Source organism: Oryza sativa, chromosome 3 (genome assembly GCF_034140825.1).
Source record: "Oryza sativa Japonica Group chromosome 3, ASM3414082v1".
In the NCBI taxonomy this organism is placed as follows: domain Eukaryota; kingdom Viridiplantae; phylum Streptophyta; class Magnoliopsida; order Poales; family Poaceae; genus Oryza; species Oryza sativa.
Genome location: NC_089037.1, coordinates 2,111,057 through 2,126,344, shown reverse-complemented (window position 1 = coordinate 2,126,344; position 15,288 = coordinate 2,111,057). Strand labels below are relative to the sequence as shown.

At 43.8% G+C, this 15,288-nt stretch overlaps 2 protein-coding genes across 5 annotated transcripts; one reads left to right on the top strand and one right to left on the bottom strand.

The window, feature by feature from the left end:
• Window positions 1-1,199: 1,199 nt before the first annotated feature.
• On the bottom strand, window positions 1,200-3,042 carry LOC4331557 (alkane hydroxylase MAH1). Its single transcript, XM_015774896.3, has one exon. The coding sequence runs from the start codon at window positions 2,990-2,992 to the stop codon at window positions 1,424-1,426; it is 1,569 nt and encodes a 522-aa protein (XP_015630382.1). The 5' UTR covers window positions 2,993-3,042; the 3' UTR covers window positions 1,200-1,423.
• Window positions 3,043-6,043: 3,001 nt separating this feature from the next.
• On the top strand, window positions 6,044-15,012 carry LOC4331556 (splicing factor U2af large subunit B-like). 4 transcript variants are annotated; one of them, XM_015774895.2, is made up of 11 exons: window positions 6,044-6,218; window positions 7,277-8,933; window positions 9,022-9,159; window positions 10,683-10,885; window positions 12,420-12,491; window positions 12,732-12,773; window positions 12,906-12,995; window positions 13,126-13,233; window positions 13,317-13,409; window positions 13,668-13,747; window positions 13,826-15,012. In XM_015774895.2, exons 4-11 carry the CDS (start codon window positions 10,877-10,879, stop codon window positions 14,544-14,546), a joined length of 1,215 nt encoding a protein of 404 aa, XP_015630381.1. In that variant the 5' UTR covers window positions 6,044-6,218; window positions 7,277-8,933; window positions 9,022-9,159; window positions 10,683-10,876; the 3' UTR covers window positions 14,547-15,012. The 4 variants fall into 4 exon arrangements, with proteins under 4 accessions (XP_015630381.1, XP_015630380.1, XP_015630379.1 ...); XM_015774894.3 differs by lacking the exon at window positions 10,683-10,885 and having other exon boundaries at window positions 7,285-8,933; XM_015774893.3 differs by lacking the exon at window positions 10,683-10,885.
• The last annotated feature ends 276 nt before the right edge of the window (window positions 15,013-15,288 follow it).

The window sequence follows — 15,288 nt, the reverse complement described above, 5'->3', positions numbered from 1 at the left end:
ACAGAGTTCTCTTTTCCCTAAAAAGAAAAAAATGATTTGCCCTATCATTCTTTCTGTTTATTTATGTGAAGGAGTCCTCCGTCAGATATCTTGCTCTTTGGTTAACGCAGGACAAAGGTATAATAGATCATTAGTGGGCTTTAAGTCAATCTAGGTTAGGAAAAAGTGCACTTTATATTCATCATCTAAGGCTCAAGTTTGAATATCATGTGGTAGGACCCACATGTTACCCACTTCCTCCACCTCATCCTCTCTATCTCCTTCGGGCAATGATGCTCTCTTCCCTTTCTCCCTCCCCTGATGTGGACGACGACTCCTCATCCCTCCGACGACAAGCTTCGAGCTCGAGCATCGTAACCATTTCCCTATGGCCCAACCATCCCTCCCCCCCCAACCCTCTCCCTTGGGGGGCACACGCTGTGGTGGTGACCAGCAACGGTCGAGGGGTTTAGAAGCCTACAGCATGAAAGCTGAAACTCAATGGTGATGGCACACCTTTGTCTTTTCTTCTCCCTCCTCGAAATCCTCGTCGTTGCCCATGGCCACCCCACGTCCCCGCCTTTCTCTTCCTCCACTACAACAATTGTTGTGGATGAAGAGGTGAGGGAAGGATGTACCGCGTGGCCTCCATGGTCATCGGTGGCGACAACTATGTGAAGGCGGCATCAGCAATGGCCGCTAGGCAAGGAAGCTTGAGAGAGGATGAAAGGCTAGGAGAGAGAAAGGGAAGTAGGCGCCGTCGAGCAGATAAGATAGAGCGAGGTGGAGGAAGTGAGACCCACTACAGTGTGGGGCCTACTATTTTTTTAATCTTTTGGTTTGACTGATATGTGGGCCCTACGTGTAATGATTTGATTTTTCAATGCCATATGGACGTGAGGATCAGGTCAAATCAGTCACGTAAGTGCCAACCATGATGGCCTGAAATCATTGTTCAAACTGTTGTGGTATATCGTTTGCATTGATTTTAGGAGATAAGGGATGTTGTGCCCGGTTTAACGGTTGAGGGATGCGATCAAACTCAGGCTTTAGAGAAGGGAGCTATAGTGAACTTTTTCCTCCAGATTATAAGCTGTTGGAAGTAGAGCCTGATCTGCTATTAGGCCCGCAGTGTAATGGAATATTGAGCGACATCACACTGTTTATTGGGCCTGACATTCCTAGCTTAATGGGCTATTAATAGGCTTTGACAACTTGGCTGACGTCACACAACAGGATGGACCTTCAACTCTAACGTTTTTATGGAACACACGTGAGAACTAGCGTACAGAGAGGGTCTCGCCTGGTGAAATCGAACAGACCGTTTACATTTTACAACACGGTGATAGAGATACGTAGGCCATGCATAGTGAAAACCGTACATGCCCGTGTACAAACACGTACGATATGTTTTCACCGATGGGTTAATTGGCACACGGTCGATCTACCGCTTCTTCACCTTCACCATGAGGCCGTTCTTGATCTGCATCACGATCGACACCTTGGGCTCCACGGCGTGGCCGGCCACCACCTCGAGGTCGAAGTTCCAGGCCACGGCGGCGGCGACGCTCTTCATCTGCAGCACCGAGATGTCCTTCCCGAGGCACAGCCTCGGCCCGGCGTTGAACGGCATGAACCTGTGCGCCGGCACGTGCCGCAGTTTGCCGTCCTCCGTCACCCACCGCTCCGGCCTGTACTCGCCGCTGTCCTTCCCCCACACGCTCGCCATCCTGCCCATGGAGTACACCGGTATCAGGATGTTGTCCCCCGCGCGCACCGTGTGCCCACTCGGGAGCACGTCTTCCGCCAGCGTCGCCTTCCGCTCGATCGGCCCCGGCGGGTACAGCCGCATCGACTCGAACAGCGCCGCCTGCAGGTACACCAGGGGCTTCGTCTCCTCGGGGTCGAACACCACCATGCCGCCGCCGCCGGCTTTGCTCGACGCGATCGGCTCCAGCTCCTCCCTGATTCTCGCCACGACGCGCGGGTGCTCGGTGAGGTTGAAGAAGAGCCACGACAGCGCAGTGCCGACCGTGTCGCGCCCGGCGACCATGTAGTTGATGAAGGTCGCGTACATGAACTCCCTGGGGTTCCCGTCCTCGTCGACGTACTCCGGGTCGTTGATGTAGGAGGACACGATGTCCGCCGGCGGCGGTACACCTCCTTGCTCGTCGTCGGTGGCCTTGCAGGCGCCGCCGGCTACTCGTCTTTTCTCGATCATCTCCGCGACGAACCGGCGTAGCAACCGCTGTGCAGCTGTGAGCTTCCTCTCCGGGCCGATTCTTAGACTCCTCATCAGCTTCCAGCAAGAGACCGGCACGGTGTGCCGGAAGAAGCCGACCTCCATGACGGCGTCCATGGCGTTCGCGACGTCGAGCGGCGGCATGTCGATGGACAGGCGGCACGTGTCCACCCCAAAGACCGCCATGGCCGTCACGTCGAACGCGAACCTGGTGAGCAGGCGCTGCAGGTCGAACGGCGCGCCGGCGCTCGCCATGCGGTCCAGGATGGGCAGCAGGCCCTTCTCCACCTTGCCGCGGCAGCACGCGGCCATGGACGCGAGCAGCCGCGGGTTGCTCATGACGTGCTGCACCCTGGCGCGCTGGCGGCGCCACGACTCGCCGTCGGCGTTGAAGAAGCTGTCGCCCATGACGTCGAAGAAGGAGGCGAACTCCTCGCCCTTGGGGTAGTTGGCGAAGTTGTTGATGAAGATGTGGCGCACGTTGTCCGGGTCGCACGTCACGAAGAACCGGAGGCTGGACATCGGCGGGCCGCGGGCCTCGAAGCTGTTGCCGGAGGCGGCGAGGAGCGCGGTGGCGTAGTCGAACAGGTTGTGGATGTTGGCAACGAGGGAAGGGAGCATGCCGACCAACGGCCACTCGGTGGGAAGCGACGGGTTAGCCTTTGCACTCCTCGAGTACCTCAGGTAGATGTACAAGGGGAGGAGAAGCGCGAGGAAGGGGAGGACGACGACGAGGTCTCGCGGCGGGATGAACGCCATAGCTTTGTCCATGCAAAGATTGATAATTTGCTACTCCGAGTACTGACAGGTAGTGCTGCTGCAGCTGCGTTTGGATGTGACCAACAAGGCTATTTATAGCCAGGTGACGAGGTTTGTGTCCCGGTTGTTCGTCGTGCTTTGAGATCTGTGTGCGCGTGTGTGCGTTTGTGCTCAGTAATTTCCATATTTAGTGCATTTAACTGGGATGGACCAAGGTTAAAAAAAGAGTGGGAGGGACATTATATGACCTTTTTATGTTTGTACCAATTCCTTTAATCCGATTTGTCAGGGATGAGGACCATTACTTTTGGATGTTGTATTGTTGTGATTCAATATTTTAAATCTGGTTTGCCAAAAATGGGGCCTATCCTTTTTATGGTGTACTGCAGTCTGCAGCGACTGCTTCTCCAAGTTGCATGTCTATATCCGCTCCAATACACAGATTGACAGATACACAAGCTACATATGATTTCTCGAAAACATTAAAAGACAAATAATACTACGGTACAACTATGACTAAGGCTCTTCACAGTGCAAACAACTCAAATGAGTTACCCTAGCTGCCATATGGACACAAGGATCCCTTGAGGCATGGGTCTCACGGTGCAGGCTTGAAAATCACGGACGCAATCAAATGGGCCCACCTCGAGGCGACGCAACTCACAGTGATGGTAACCTTCCATATCCTAGGCTGATTGGTTGGCTGTCCTTTCGTTTCCTGGGCCTTGCGTCCTCTAGCGCGAGCAAGGAACCCGTAACCCAGTTAGGGAGCGAGCAGCTGAGTGAAGGCGCGGGTCCTATCGCCACGTACACGCAAATATAAGGTGGCGCACTTGGCAACTCGCCCACGTAGGAGCACTGTAAAGGGCCTAATTATTCTTCTAAATGAGAGGATGTGCTTGTATATAAATGAGTGTGTGCAATTGTATATGAACACATATGTTTACTGTTTTTTTAAAAAAAAAACAAATAGCGTTGTATTGTGTTTGTAAAAATATTTTTTGAACGGACTTTGTAAAAATAATTGATTAATGTTTGGATGACTGGATCTGCATGCGCCGAGGAAACAACATTGCAGATGCGAATAACTGCCTTGATGAGACGGTCGGCCGATAGATCGGCGGTGGCCCGTGGCTCATGCATATGCACGGAACAGTCATAGGCCCGCAGTTCGTCCCTACTTTTTTCAGGGGACCGTACGTCGCCGGCTCGACGCTATGCTGCTCTCAAGTAAAGCATCGATCTCCTGCAATGCTGATATATAGAGAGACACAGCGAGAAGCTATATCAGTATACAGCGTTAATCATTTGACTACAAATGGACATGCAGAGCAAAATGAATTAAACCCTGATGCATGACATGTATTTTTCTTGCTACGACAGTACGACTCAAAATTTCTCTACTACTTTTTTTATAAACACTGTCGTTCTCTTTTGTCTCCTCCCACGTCACGAGCAGAAAAGTCTCGCTCATTCGTGTCACAGTGTGCGACCAACCACAGCAGGTTACGCTTTAGGCCTTGTTTAGTTTTTTTTTTTCCCAAAAACGTCTGATAAAATCTTTAAACACATGTATAAAATATTAAATATAGATAAAAAGAAAAATTAATTGTACGGTTTGCATGTAAATCGTGACACGGATCTTTTGAGCCTAATTAGTCTATGATTAGCCATAAGTGCTACAGTAACCCCGCATATGCTAATGCCGGATTAATTAGGCTTAATAAATTCATCTTGCGGTTTCCAAGTGAGTTATGAAATTAGTTTTTTTTCATTTGTGTCCGAAAACCCCTTCTGACATTCGATCAAACGTTCAATGTGACACCCAAAAAATTTCTTTTTGCGAACTAAACACACCCTTAGGCTTCCATCGGATGGCCTAATCAGCCAAATAAAATACCAAATTTTAAATTTGCAAACTTAATTTTGAGATATTTTCAACGTAGTTTCTTTTTCAGTATTGACTTTTAAGTCACCAAAAACACATATATAAAAGTTTTAACTACAATTTTATTTTTATTCTCTAATGAGCAGTTTTGGTTTATTAGGAAAAAGCAAAAGGATAGGGCCTTTATTCTCAAACCATAGCAGAAAATGGACATTATGCTATTTTCAAGGTGGCGCGGGGGATGGATGACCACCAATCGGGTGTGTCAGGCCTGCATCGAGGTTGCGCGGGGTTGCAGCCTCGAGGTGCCGGACCGGAGCTGCAGGCCACGGTGGAGCGCGTTGCGGTGGCACTTTGTGGCGCGAAGGCAGTGAGCAGCGAACAGAAATGGCTCAACTAATCGAGACCGACCTCTCTATCAATAACCGGCTGCAGGGACATTTTCGTCAGAATCAGATCACCATGAGGAGGAGAAAAGAACAATTCAAAAATCAGTGAAAAAGATAAAATGGTGATTCGGTGAGTAACGCTTGCCCGAGCTTCGCATTTCATCTAATCGAATTTTATGGATAGCATTCCAGCGAAACCGATTTTAAAGATAGCTTGATATCCATTTTCTCCCCCCAGCAATCCCCAGTCATATAAGCTTTGCGCGTTACAAAGCAAAAACATGTTACTAGTGTTGCTAAACACATCAATTAGCGAGCGTCACAGCAAGTCTCAGCTGGCCCAGCTACTACCCAAACCATGATTTTTTTTCATTTTTAATTTTTTATTTTTTAATATTTACAGAAATATTATACTGATGAAAATATTTACAGAAGTAGACGGCAGGGTGACGTGAGGGACGGACAAGTTGAAAAAAAATAGAAAAATGCATTCTAAAAAATTACATTAACCCCGGCAGCAAGGGACCTAAGTGCAAAATGCGCACACCTTGCCGCCCTCCACTTAAGCGGCAGGGGCTATTTGTGTAAATATTTTGGATGGTATAATATTTCTGTAAATATTTAAAAATTAAAATTAAAAATGAAAAAAATTCCCCAAACCATGAGGCCCAAGCTAAGCCCTGTAGCCCAGCACAAAGCTTCTCAGTCCAAGCCAGACGCGGCCGTAGATTCCGGCCCATCTATAGTTCGCAACCCAACTCGCCGCAGCCCGCAGGCCTCCTCCTCACTCTCGGTGGCTGTCTCGTTCTCATCTCACCACGAGGCGGAGGAGCCCGGAGCGGAGAGAGGAGAAGGGATCGCGCGGCGGAGCCAATCCCCCGCGGCCACCACCCGCGCCGCCGCCACCGCGCCGGGATTTCAGCGTCCTGCTGCCACCCGCTTCCGCCTCCGCTCTCCCCAGGTGCTTGCTACTGCCCATCGATGGTTTTCTCCCGCTCTAGTGTTCCATTCCGGAGGTTTTGATGCGATGGTTTGGGGGGTCACGGGCGTGAGCTTTTTGGGCTGCTTGCGTAGAACTAGTCCTAGGTGCTGCACGGCGATGGGGGAAGGTGGCGGTCGTCGGGAGTGGCGGAGGGGCAGAAGGCGAGGAGGTTGGGCAGGCTGGACGGGTGGGACAGCTGAGGAGGCGGGGAGACCTGAGAGCTGGGGTCGCCGGCGAGGAGTTGTTAGGCGACGGCGTGGGCGCCCCCAAAAGTTGCGCGTGAGAGAATGGGTTAAGGAAGAGGAGAAATGCGTGAGAGAATGAGTTAAGGATGAGGATAAATGACCTAGGTTAGATCGAATTTGCGACTTCTGTACGTGCTAGTGGGAAATTTCATCCCAAATTGAACGGCAACACCCTAACACCAGCCCGCTTTTAGGTTGTTGGGTAGCTTGGGTTTCTCCTGGAATCAGTTCCAAGGTTGTCTGTTTCTTTGATGGCAATCAAACTGGGCCTTAGCACTAGAATGACTTGCTGTTTATATTGAGATGATTAGGGATGCGCTGCATTTGCTTAACTTCACAAAAAAGTTGGTAGTGTTGTTGTTGAGTGCTACTGCTACAGCACCGTCATCCAGCGCTATCTGCAAAAAGAGGAACTTGTACCTGATCATTGTCTGTTCTCAGTCTGATCTAACAAGGTTTAGGTGGTCAAACTGGAGGTTTGCTGTTCTTGATGACATCTTGTGTTCTTTGTTGGGTTAGTTCTGGTGCAAAACAATTTGACATCTCGAAGTCTTCATGTTTGTTAAAAATGTATGATGCGCCGTTCAATATAGTTGTGGATGAGTATGACTCTTCTTTAAGACTTATGCATACCTAAATGCACATGCCCTTTCTTGCCGTTATTAATTATGAGGTTGCATTACACTTGCACCAGTGTGTCTTTTGTGTATTACTGACAATTACCGCTGGTTCTCTGATGTATCCTTATGGCTTAAAATATGTTGAATCGTTTTGACACTTATATTGGTATAGTTCTGCAGGAAGAAGAGGCACTGCTCTTGTCATGATCCTCTGGTTATGCTAACTCAAATAATTTAGGACCTCATTATCTTGTCCAAATTCCTGGTTTCGGGGCAAGATGAGTAGAAGAGTACAGAACGAAAAGGATTCTAGGAGAATCACTAGTGATGGGACGGCTGCTCGCACAAGGCCTTTGAGCATTCAGGATATCATGTCGCGTCGTGAAAAGAAAACCGCTTCAGAAGCTAAGAAAACCAAGGAAGGGCTCGAAGAGAACAGTAATGGTAAATCCAATCATCTGGAATCAGGAAGAGGGTCCAAAAGCAGAAAGGATGTCAGAGAAATGCCCTTGGAGGGCTCCAAAAAGGATAATAGTGATAAACCAGGGGAGGGTTCCAAGAAGGATGAAATGAGACATACGCCAAGGGAAGAGCGTAGAAAGGACAACATGAGAGATATGCAAAGAGAGGTCTCCAAGAAAGACAACCTGAAAGATAGGCCAAAAGACATCTCCAAGATAGATAACTTGAAAGTTAAAGTGAAGGTCCCATCGAAAGATGATCAAAGAGATGCACCAAAGAAGAGCTCCAAGAAAGAGCGGTCCTCCACAAGAGATGATAGTCATTTAGTTGACAAAGACAAAGGCAATCATAATTCTCATAAGCTTAGCACATACACGAGTGGTCGAGTTGGCAAAAGCAGAGGTGGAAACCATGGTGAGATTACAGCAAGAGACGGTGATGCAACAATACAGGAATCCCAAAAAAGACCTGGGAAAAGATGGATTGATGAACCAGTTGGTAATGATAGAATCAAGGAGAGGAGTGAGAGGCGAACTGATGGAAAGAGAAATAGCCGTGGCTTTGATGATGAGAAGAGTTCTCAGGTTGATCGACCCACACTGAAGAAACAAGATGCTGTGCGATTACAAGATCCCAGACATTTTGATAGAAAAGACGGGAGGAAAGAGAATGCAAAACTGCACCATGAAGAGCCCAGGTCAAAAAGGAGAAGGTCGACAAGCAGGGATCATTATCAAGAAAGACATGACAGGTCTGTCTCACCATCCTCAAGAGAACAAAGGCATAGCTATCGTGGACATGGCCATGATTATTATCCTCCATATCACTCCATGGACAAATCAAGAAGGAAGCATTTTGAAACTGACAGACATAGAACATCTTGGAATGATGGATACAGTAGTGGATCTTACCGGAGATATGAAAGTCGGCTTGGTGGATATTCACCAAGGAAAAGGAAAACAGCACCAAAAGATGAACAGACAACTATCAAGACTGCTTCTCTGGTTATTCGGTCTCCAGAAAAGAAATCAGCCACATGGGATCAGCTTCCTGTGGCAACAGATCTATCTAATTTTGTTACCACTTTGCAGTCAACGGTTGGTCTAAAGGATTCCACTGTTCCAGTCAATTTTACCACATCGAAGCAGGACCCAAACACTACAATTGGAACTATATTGACAGGGAGTAATTTGGCTGTTGATTCTGTCCAGCTGACACAAGCAACCCGACCACTCAGGAGATTGCACATTGAAAATCTACCAAGTTTAGCCACAGAAGACATGCTGATTGGCTGCTTGAATGAGTTCTTGCTGTCATCTAGTGCGAGCCATATCCAGAGGTCCAAACAACCATGCCTCAGTTGTGTGGTGAGCAAACTACCATCTCACCTTTCGGTACTGCTTTGCAAATGTTTCTTAATAGCATCTAGTGATATGCCATGCTCCTTCAATGCAGATAAACAAGGACAAACGTCAGGCCTTTGTTGAATTTCTTACACCAGAGGATGCTACAGCAGCTCTTTCTTTTGACGGACGGTCTTTTGGTGGATCTTCTTTGAAAATTAGACGCCCCAAAGAATATGTTGAAATGGCAGTAAGATTCCATCCTTTCTCACCTTCTCTTGCCAACAGATGATTTTCAGATTTGCCTGCGTATTGCTTTGATCTAGATGATTCCAAGTAAAAAAAATCTAGAAATTCTTGTTGCGACAATCTCTCAGCTGTTCTATTTTTCCATTATATTTATTGAAGTCATCAGTAATTTCAGATAATTGCAACTGTACAATACTTGTATTACATTTATGGAGAGGTTCTTACTGATTGGCTTTACTTCTAAAATAACGTCTGGTGGGCTGATCAAACATCTTAGCGTTACTATGATTTATCAGTATATAGCTATTTTGCATAGTACTATTACATAAAATTTGGCGACGTGCCATATAACATGCTCACACGTTCCCAGAATACAAGATTACCCTTGTCATTCCACCTATTTGGTTTGTGTAATCTTTCTGTATGTCATTGGTATATTGCATGACCTAGTCAGATTGGAATTGCATCTTTTGATCTGAGTCTGCCTGTAACTGATTAGGTTTTACTCAACTTTGCTTATATCAACTCTCCCTCCAAGCCACCTTCCCTTCTGACTGCTAGTCTTAGGTTATGACCAACCTTCCAAATATCTTGAAGTAGTGTTAATTACTTTCTGGACATCTGGTTATCCTCTAGCGTCAGCCATTTTACTTCTTATATATAGCCGAGTGATGCTGAATGTACCAATAAATGGTCTTTTAATGTTAACTATGTGCCCCTAGTTTATAATTAATACATGAAGGCTTGTAGCTTGTTATTCTCTTCTTTGTTTGTAGGATTCCTGAACATTTCACATGCTTACGGCATAAATGAAATTCTATGCAGCTATGAAAGGTTTCCCTTTCGATGTGGCTTTACTTAGAAGAAATGATTGACAATAATATAGCCATATGTGCATGTTGGTTGTTTGGCCTTTCTTGAATTTGTGCATGTTTGTTTTTAATTTTTTTCCCATTTTATTCTTGGACACTTCTTTTTAATGGCCAGATGCTAAAGTTTTCAGTACTACCCTTGTAATAAATGGCAATGCTAGGATTTCATGGAGCAGACTCTCTTGATTAAGCTGCTTATAGCTTACAAATGTCTACTTTCAATTGTGAAATGGTGGCAGAGAAACTACTGGGCCTGCAAATATTGATTTGTTCCTTGCTGTACATCTGCGCATTCAATTTTGGAGTGTTGTGTCCATAGACTGCATTATTTTATATCTAAATAATTAATGGACCACCATGTTTAAGGCGTTTACATTTTACTCACAATCTAATACTCTGTCCAAGTTTTAGAGTGAGAAGTGCTGACTAGGTTGGTATCAAATGCTATGTTTGTTTCTGCTTGAATAGGGTGGTAGTAAATGCTTTGATATATTTCTTTAAGAAAAAAATATTTTAGAGTAGTTTCTTAATATTTATCATGGTGCAAACAGTATTCCAGAGTAGTTGTTCTTTTTTTGGATTTGTTCATGGCATATATTTATATCACCCGAGAAGTTCTCATCTGATGGTCATGTTGGAATCTTTTAAATAGGGTATTTTAATTGGGTATGTCATAATTCACGTTCAGGATGGTGAAGCAAAGGATTTTTTAAGCAGGATTCAAGGTGTAATGTCAATATTATGTGACTGCTGCTTCTTCCAGAATTATTGGTTGCTGATTACACTGCTGGCAGAGTCCTTATGGTGCTCAGTTCATGGAAAAATTAGGAAGACAGCTTGCACAACATGGTTCAAGTAAATGTATTATTAGTAAAGATTTGAGCATGCTGATTGCTAAGATAACCTTCCTGTCTTGGTTCGGAATATCCATAAATCTTGTTTCATGGCAACAAGCACAATGTGATAGTTGATAACTGTCAAGTTAGCCATATTCCCATTCTAATATGAGTGGACAATAGACCAATGTGAATGTGGAACGAAAAATCTTTCTACTAGAATTATGATCACACAATTTTATTAGTATAGGAACCATTCGGTCATTTTAGAAGCCAACCATTCACCCTTACATTGGTTTCCTTTGCTTGTTTCTCCACCCTTTTTGGAACCCACTAAAGATGCCAAACATTGTTTGATGTAAGTTAACATGACATCTAGTGTGGTTTGTGTCAATATGCTTGATTTGTGTGACACGTATATAAGTGGTTTCAGGAATCACAAATGATTTATTGTCTCTCCTCTTGTTTTTAGATGGCTTGTTCTCAATTCTTATTACTCAAAATGCACATGCACTTAGTCTGCTTCTGATGTTCAGTATTGTAATGAGTATATTGCTTGAAGCACATTCGCATTCTGAAGCTTTTTTTTTTAGTGCATGTCATTCTGCGACTTAAGTGGTTTGGATTTCTTACTACCATAAAGCACCTTAATCACCCTTTACTGTCTGTAGCACTAAGGTGCATTGATATTTACTAAATGCTAATGCTAATGCTAATGACAATAGAAGGGACCAAACTTGTTTAATTAACTATTGTGTTATAGTGAGATTTCAGTACCCTTTTCTTAAAGCTATAGTTTTCATACATTTTCAACAATTCTGTGTTAAAGATAATAAGTTCAGCTTAATTTGGTCTTGTTGAAAAAATCATATGCTATCTTGAGCCACAAAGGCATAGCTCATTTTACTGGACATTTTAACTATATTACTAACAGAAAAAGAGCACTTTCACAGAAGAGATCCTGTCTGTAGTTTCATTCTGTAAACTGACAAAGTATCGCATGATCCATCTTTTTTATTCAACCATCTTTCTCAATCAGCTGTATACGGTGACATGCCATTTTTGTGTGAATTTTCAGACTGCTTACTCAATTTATATGTTTGATTTTTAAGTATTTTTTCTGCTCTCAATTTGATTTGCTACTTACAAAACTGCCTACAAAATCAAGAATGCACGCTGTTTGGTGGTCGTTATTTGATGTAACCAAGAATATTTTGCTATGGCAGTATAAGTCTATAATACCGTGTAGCATCAACAAATGACACCAATACAGAACTCACTACCCCTGAGTTTAAGATTGTGATAATGCCTTCTGTAGTGTTACATTCAGTAGAACAGAGGGCTAAGAGCCAAGTCTAACTAGCGATGAATGGTTAATTGATTATATTTGCTATCAACATAGTTTGCACTCAGATCATTACTCTGATGTCCTCTACATACATACTTTTTTGCTGCATTTTTTTTCTATAGCATGATTTTGCAACTTTGGAACAGATTATAGTTTGTAAAATCTTTCTTCCTAATGTTGTGTTATATTTTTCTGTTCCATGCAGCATGTTGCTCCTAAGAAGCCTTCTGAAGAGATTAAATTGATATCCGATGTTGTTGCAGATTCACCACACAAGGTAACTTGCCAGAGCCAGTCCATTCTCATATCTATGATATGGATGACTATATTTCCAGAGGCGGTGAAAAAATATTTGCATTTTCTGATTGATAGAAATTCTTACTTTTCTGGCCAAATATTTGATACATGGATATCGTACATCCGCTGTTAATTGAAGTTAATATAAAACATATAGGTTTGATTATCTAGGAACTTTAGTAGCTTTCATCGGATGTCTCAACTTTTTTAACTTTTGCAGATTTTCATCGCTGGGATTTCTGGAGTGATTTCATCTGAGATGGTAATACAAAAGCATCCACCAGTATATTTGCATAACTTGTTTTAATCCAGTGATCATGCTCTGCATGTGGTATTGTGGTTATTAGCTGTTATCCGGTTATCCCTCAGAAGCTTCTACATTGTCCTCTTTCAGCTCATGGAAATTGTTAGTTCATTTGGTCCGTTGGCTGCTTACCGCTTTCTTTTTAATGAATACCTTGGTGGGGCATGTGCATTTCTTGAGGTATGGAAAGCTCTGGTACTAAACTAAATCGTTTTTTTTCAAACATGTCATTGATGGAGAAGATAAAAAAAAAACTAGACCAGATGAATATATTACTTAAGCTGATTTCTTATCAATTTGATGTGTGCAGTACATTGATCACTCCATTACATCGAAGGCATGTGCTGGCCTCAATGGGATGAAGCTTGGTGGAGGCATCCTAACTGCTGTTAATGTGTTCCCTAACTCTACCGAGCAGGTTCAAACATTTTAGATTCATTCATTTTCTGTCATTTCCATTTCATTGAATTAAGTCCCACTCTGTTTCCTTTGAAATTTCAGGCTTTTAATGAAGCTTCCCCATTTTATGGAATTCCTGACAGTGCCAAATCACTACTTGAAGAACCAACAAAAGTCCTGCAGCTAAAAAATGTGGTATGTCGTAGTGTCAACTCTGTTCATAAGTTTTTCCTCAAGCATCTCTCTATGTATCAAAACCATTAGCAGCGTAACATGTTTCCTCCATGCATTATGGACTGTTGTTATTGTACGTGTGCTCCAAATGATATAGGAACCCACCATTGTATCTTTGATGCATGCCACTTTTATTAGTCAGTCAACAGAACTAACAACTGTCTTTCACATTTATTACGTACAAACTCGTGAGTTGTTTACAAACATTAAATAATGTAGTTTGACCAAGAAGAGTATTTGCTACTCTCAAAATCTGAGCTGGAGGAAATATTGGAAGATGTACGTGTGGAGTGTGCAAGGTATAGGTGATTCTGTTGCATTCCTGTTGTATTGACTTATTATGGTGCTTTCAGCTTACATTATGGGCAAGATGACAGGTTTGGAGCTGTGAAATCCATAAATGTCGTAAAGTACCCTGCTAGCAGTGACAACACTACAGGGGATACCATAACCGAGTGTGAAGATGGATCCACCAAGATTGAGCCCAAAGAATATGGTGGCAATGTCAGCTGCACTGAGACTGGAGTGGAATGTTCTGTGTTGAATCAGAGTACAGATGTTCCTGATCCTTCTATTTGTGAGGTCCAGGATCCCGTAGAGCTTGACACAGATTCTATTCCCAAGGGTCGGGACCACAAAAATCTTGACACACGTGGCGAGTGTGATGCACCTACAGCAGGAGACGAGAATACTGATCAAGGAGTGGAAGCTGATCAGACAGATTCTACGGATGCTCAAGATGATGCTCGTGGAACTATAGAGAGAGGGCATGCAGATGCAGATCCGGCGTCCTTGGAAACTTCTTGTTCCACAGCACCTGGAGATGGAGCGGACAAATCTGGTAGGGAGAACGAGCAACAAGGTGGTGCTGGTGTGAGTGAAAGCAACACAGAGAAGGCACCTGCAGTTGATGCTAGAGACAACGCTTTGGCTTCAAACACCAGTGCGCTCGAAGCTGGCTGTATACTTGTAGAGTTCTTGCGCAAAGAGGCTGCATGCATTGCAGCTCATTCACTACATGGACGGCGTTTTGGCAGCAGGATTGTCTCTGCAGGATATGCTCCACATGATCTTTACTTACAGAAGTATCCGAGGTGATTTCCAGTGCTGAGATTCAGATGTACTCTTTTTGGGGGGAAAGATTGGAGTGTACTGATGGAAGCTAAAGCTTTCGTTGTCCCAGTGAGTTTTCATCATGGGGAAAAGATTCTGATGAACTAGCCTCGTAGTTTTGGTCTTTTGGATGCATAGGCTGACAATCTCGATGAGTTTTCATCAGAATTGATGTATTTCTTTATAGAAGGGTAATACAGGGGTCAGTAGTCATAGACTCGATAGTTGTTTTTTGGGGCGAAAACAATATGGTACACGTGATCATTATCTGAAGTTGCAGCTTGTATTTCTTTTGCAACCAGGGAAATATGAACATTCCCTTGTTCGAATAGATCAATATTGTTCAAGGTACTCTCTCTCAGGTAGACAAAAACAGCAGATGTAGCCCAGGTGTTGGGGTGTTGGATTGTGTATTGGCAGTAACGTATGGTGTCTTTTTGGATTTGAGCAATTTTACGGTTCTTGAAGAGATACCATGAGGTACTAAATTTATGTAAAATTTGGTACCTCATAGTACTTAGGTTACCAAATTTACAATAGAATAGGTGGATACCACATGCTACCTTCTCAATAGATTTTGTGTATCGATAGATTTTACCTCTATTTGTATTAACATGCTTTTCAAACTACTAAATGTATGTTTTATACGAAAATTTTTATGTATGTTTTATGCGAAAATTTTTATATAGAAGTTATTTTAAAATATCAAATAATCTATTTTTAAGAT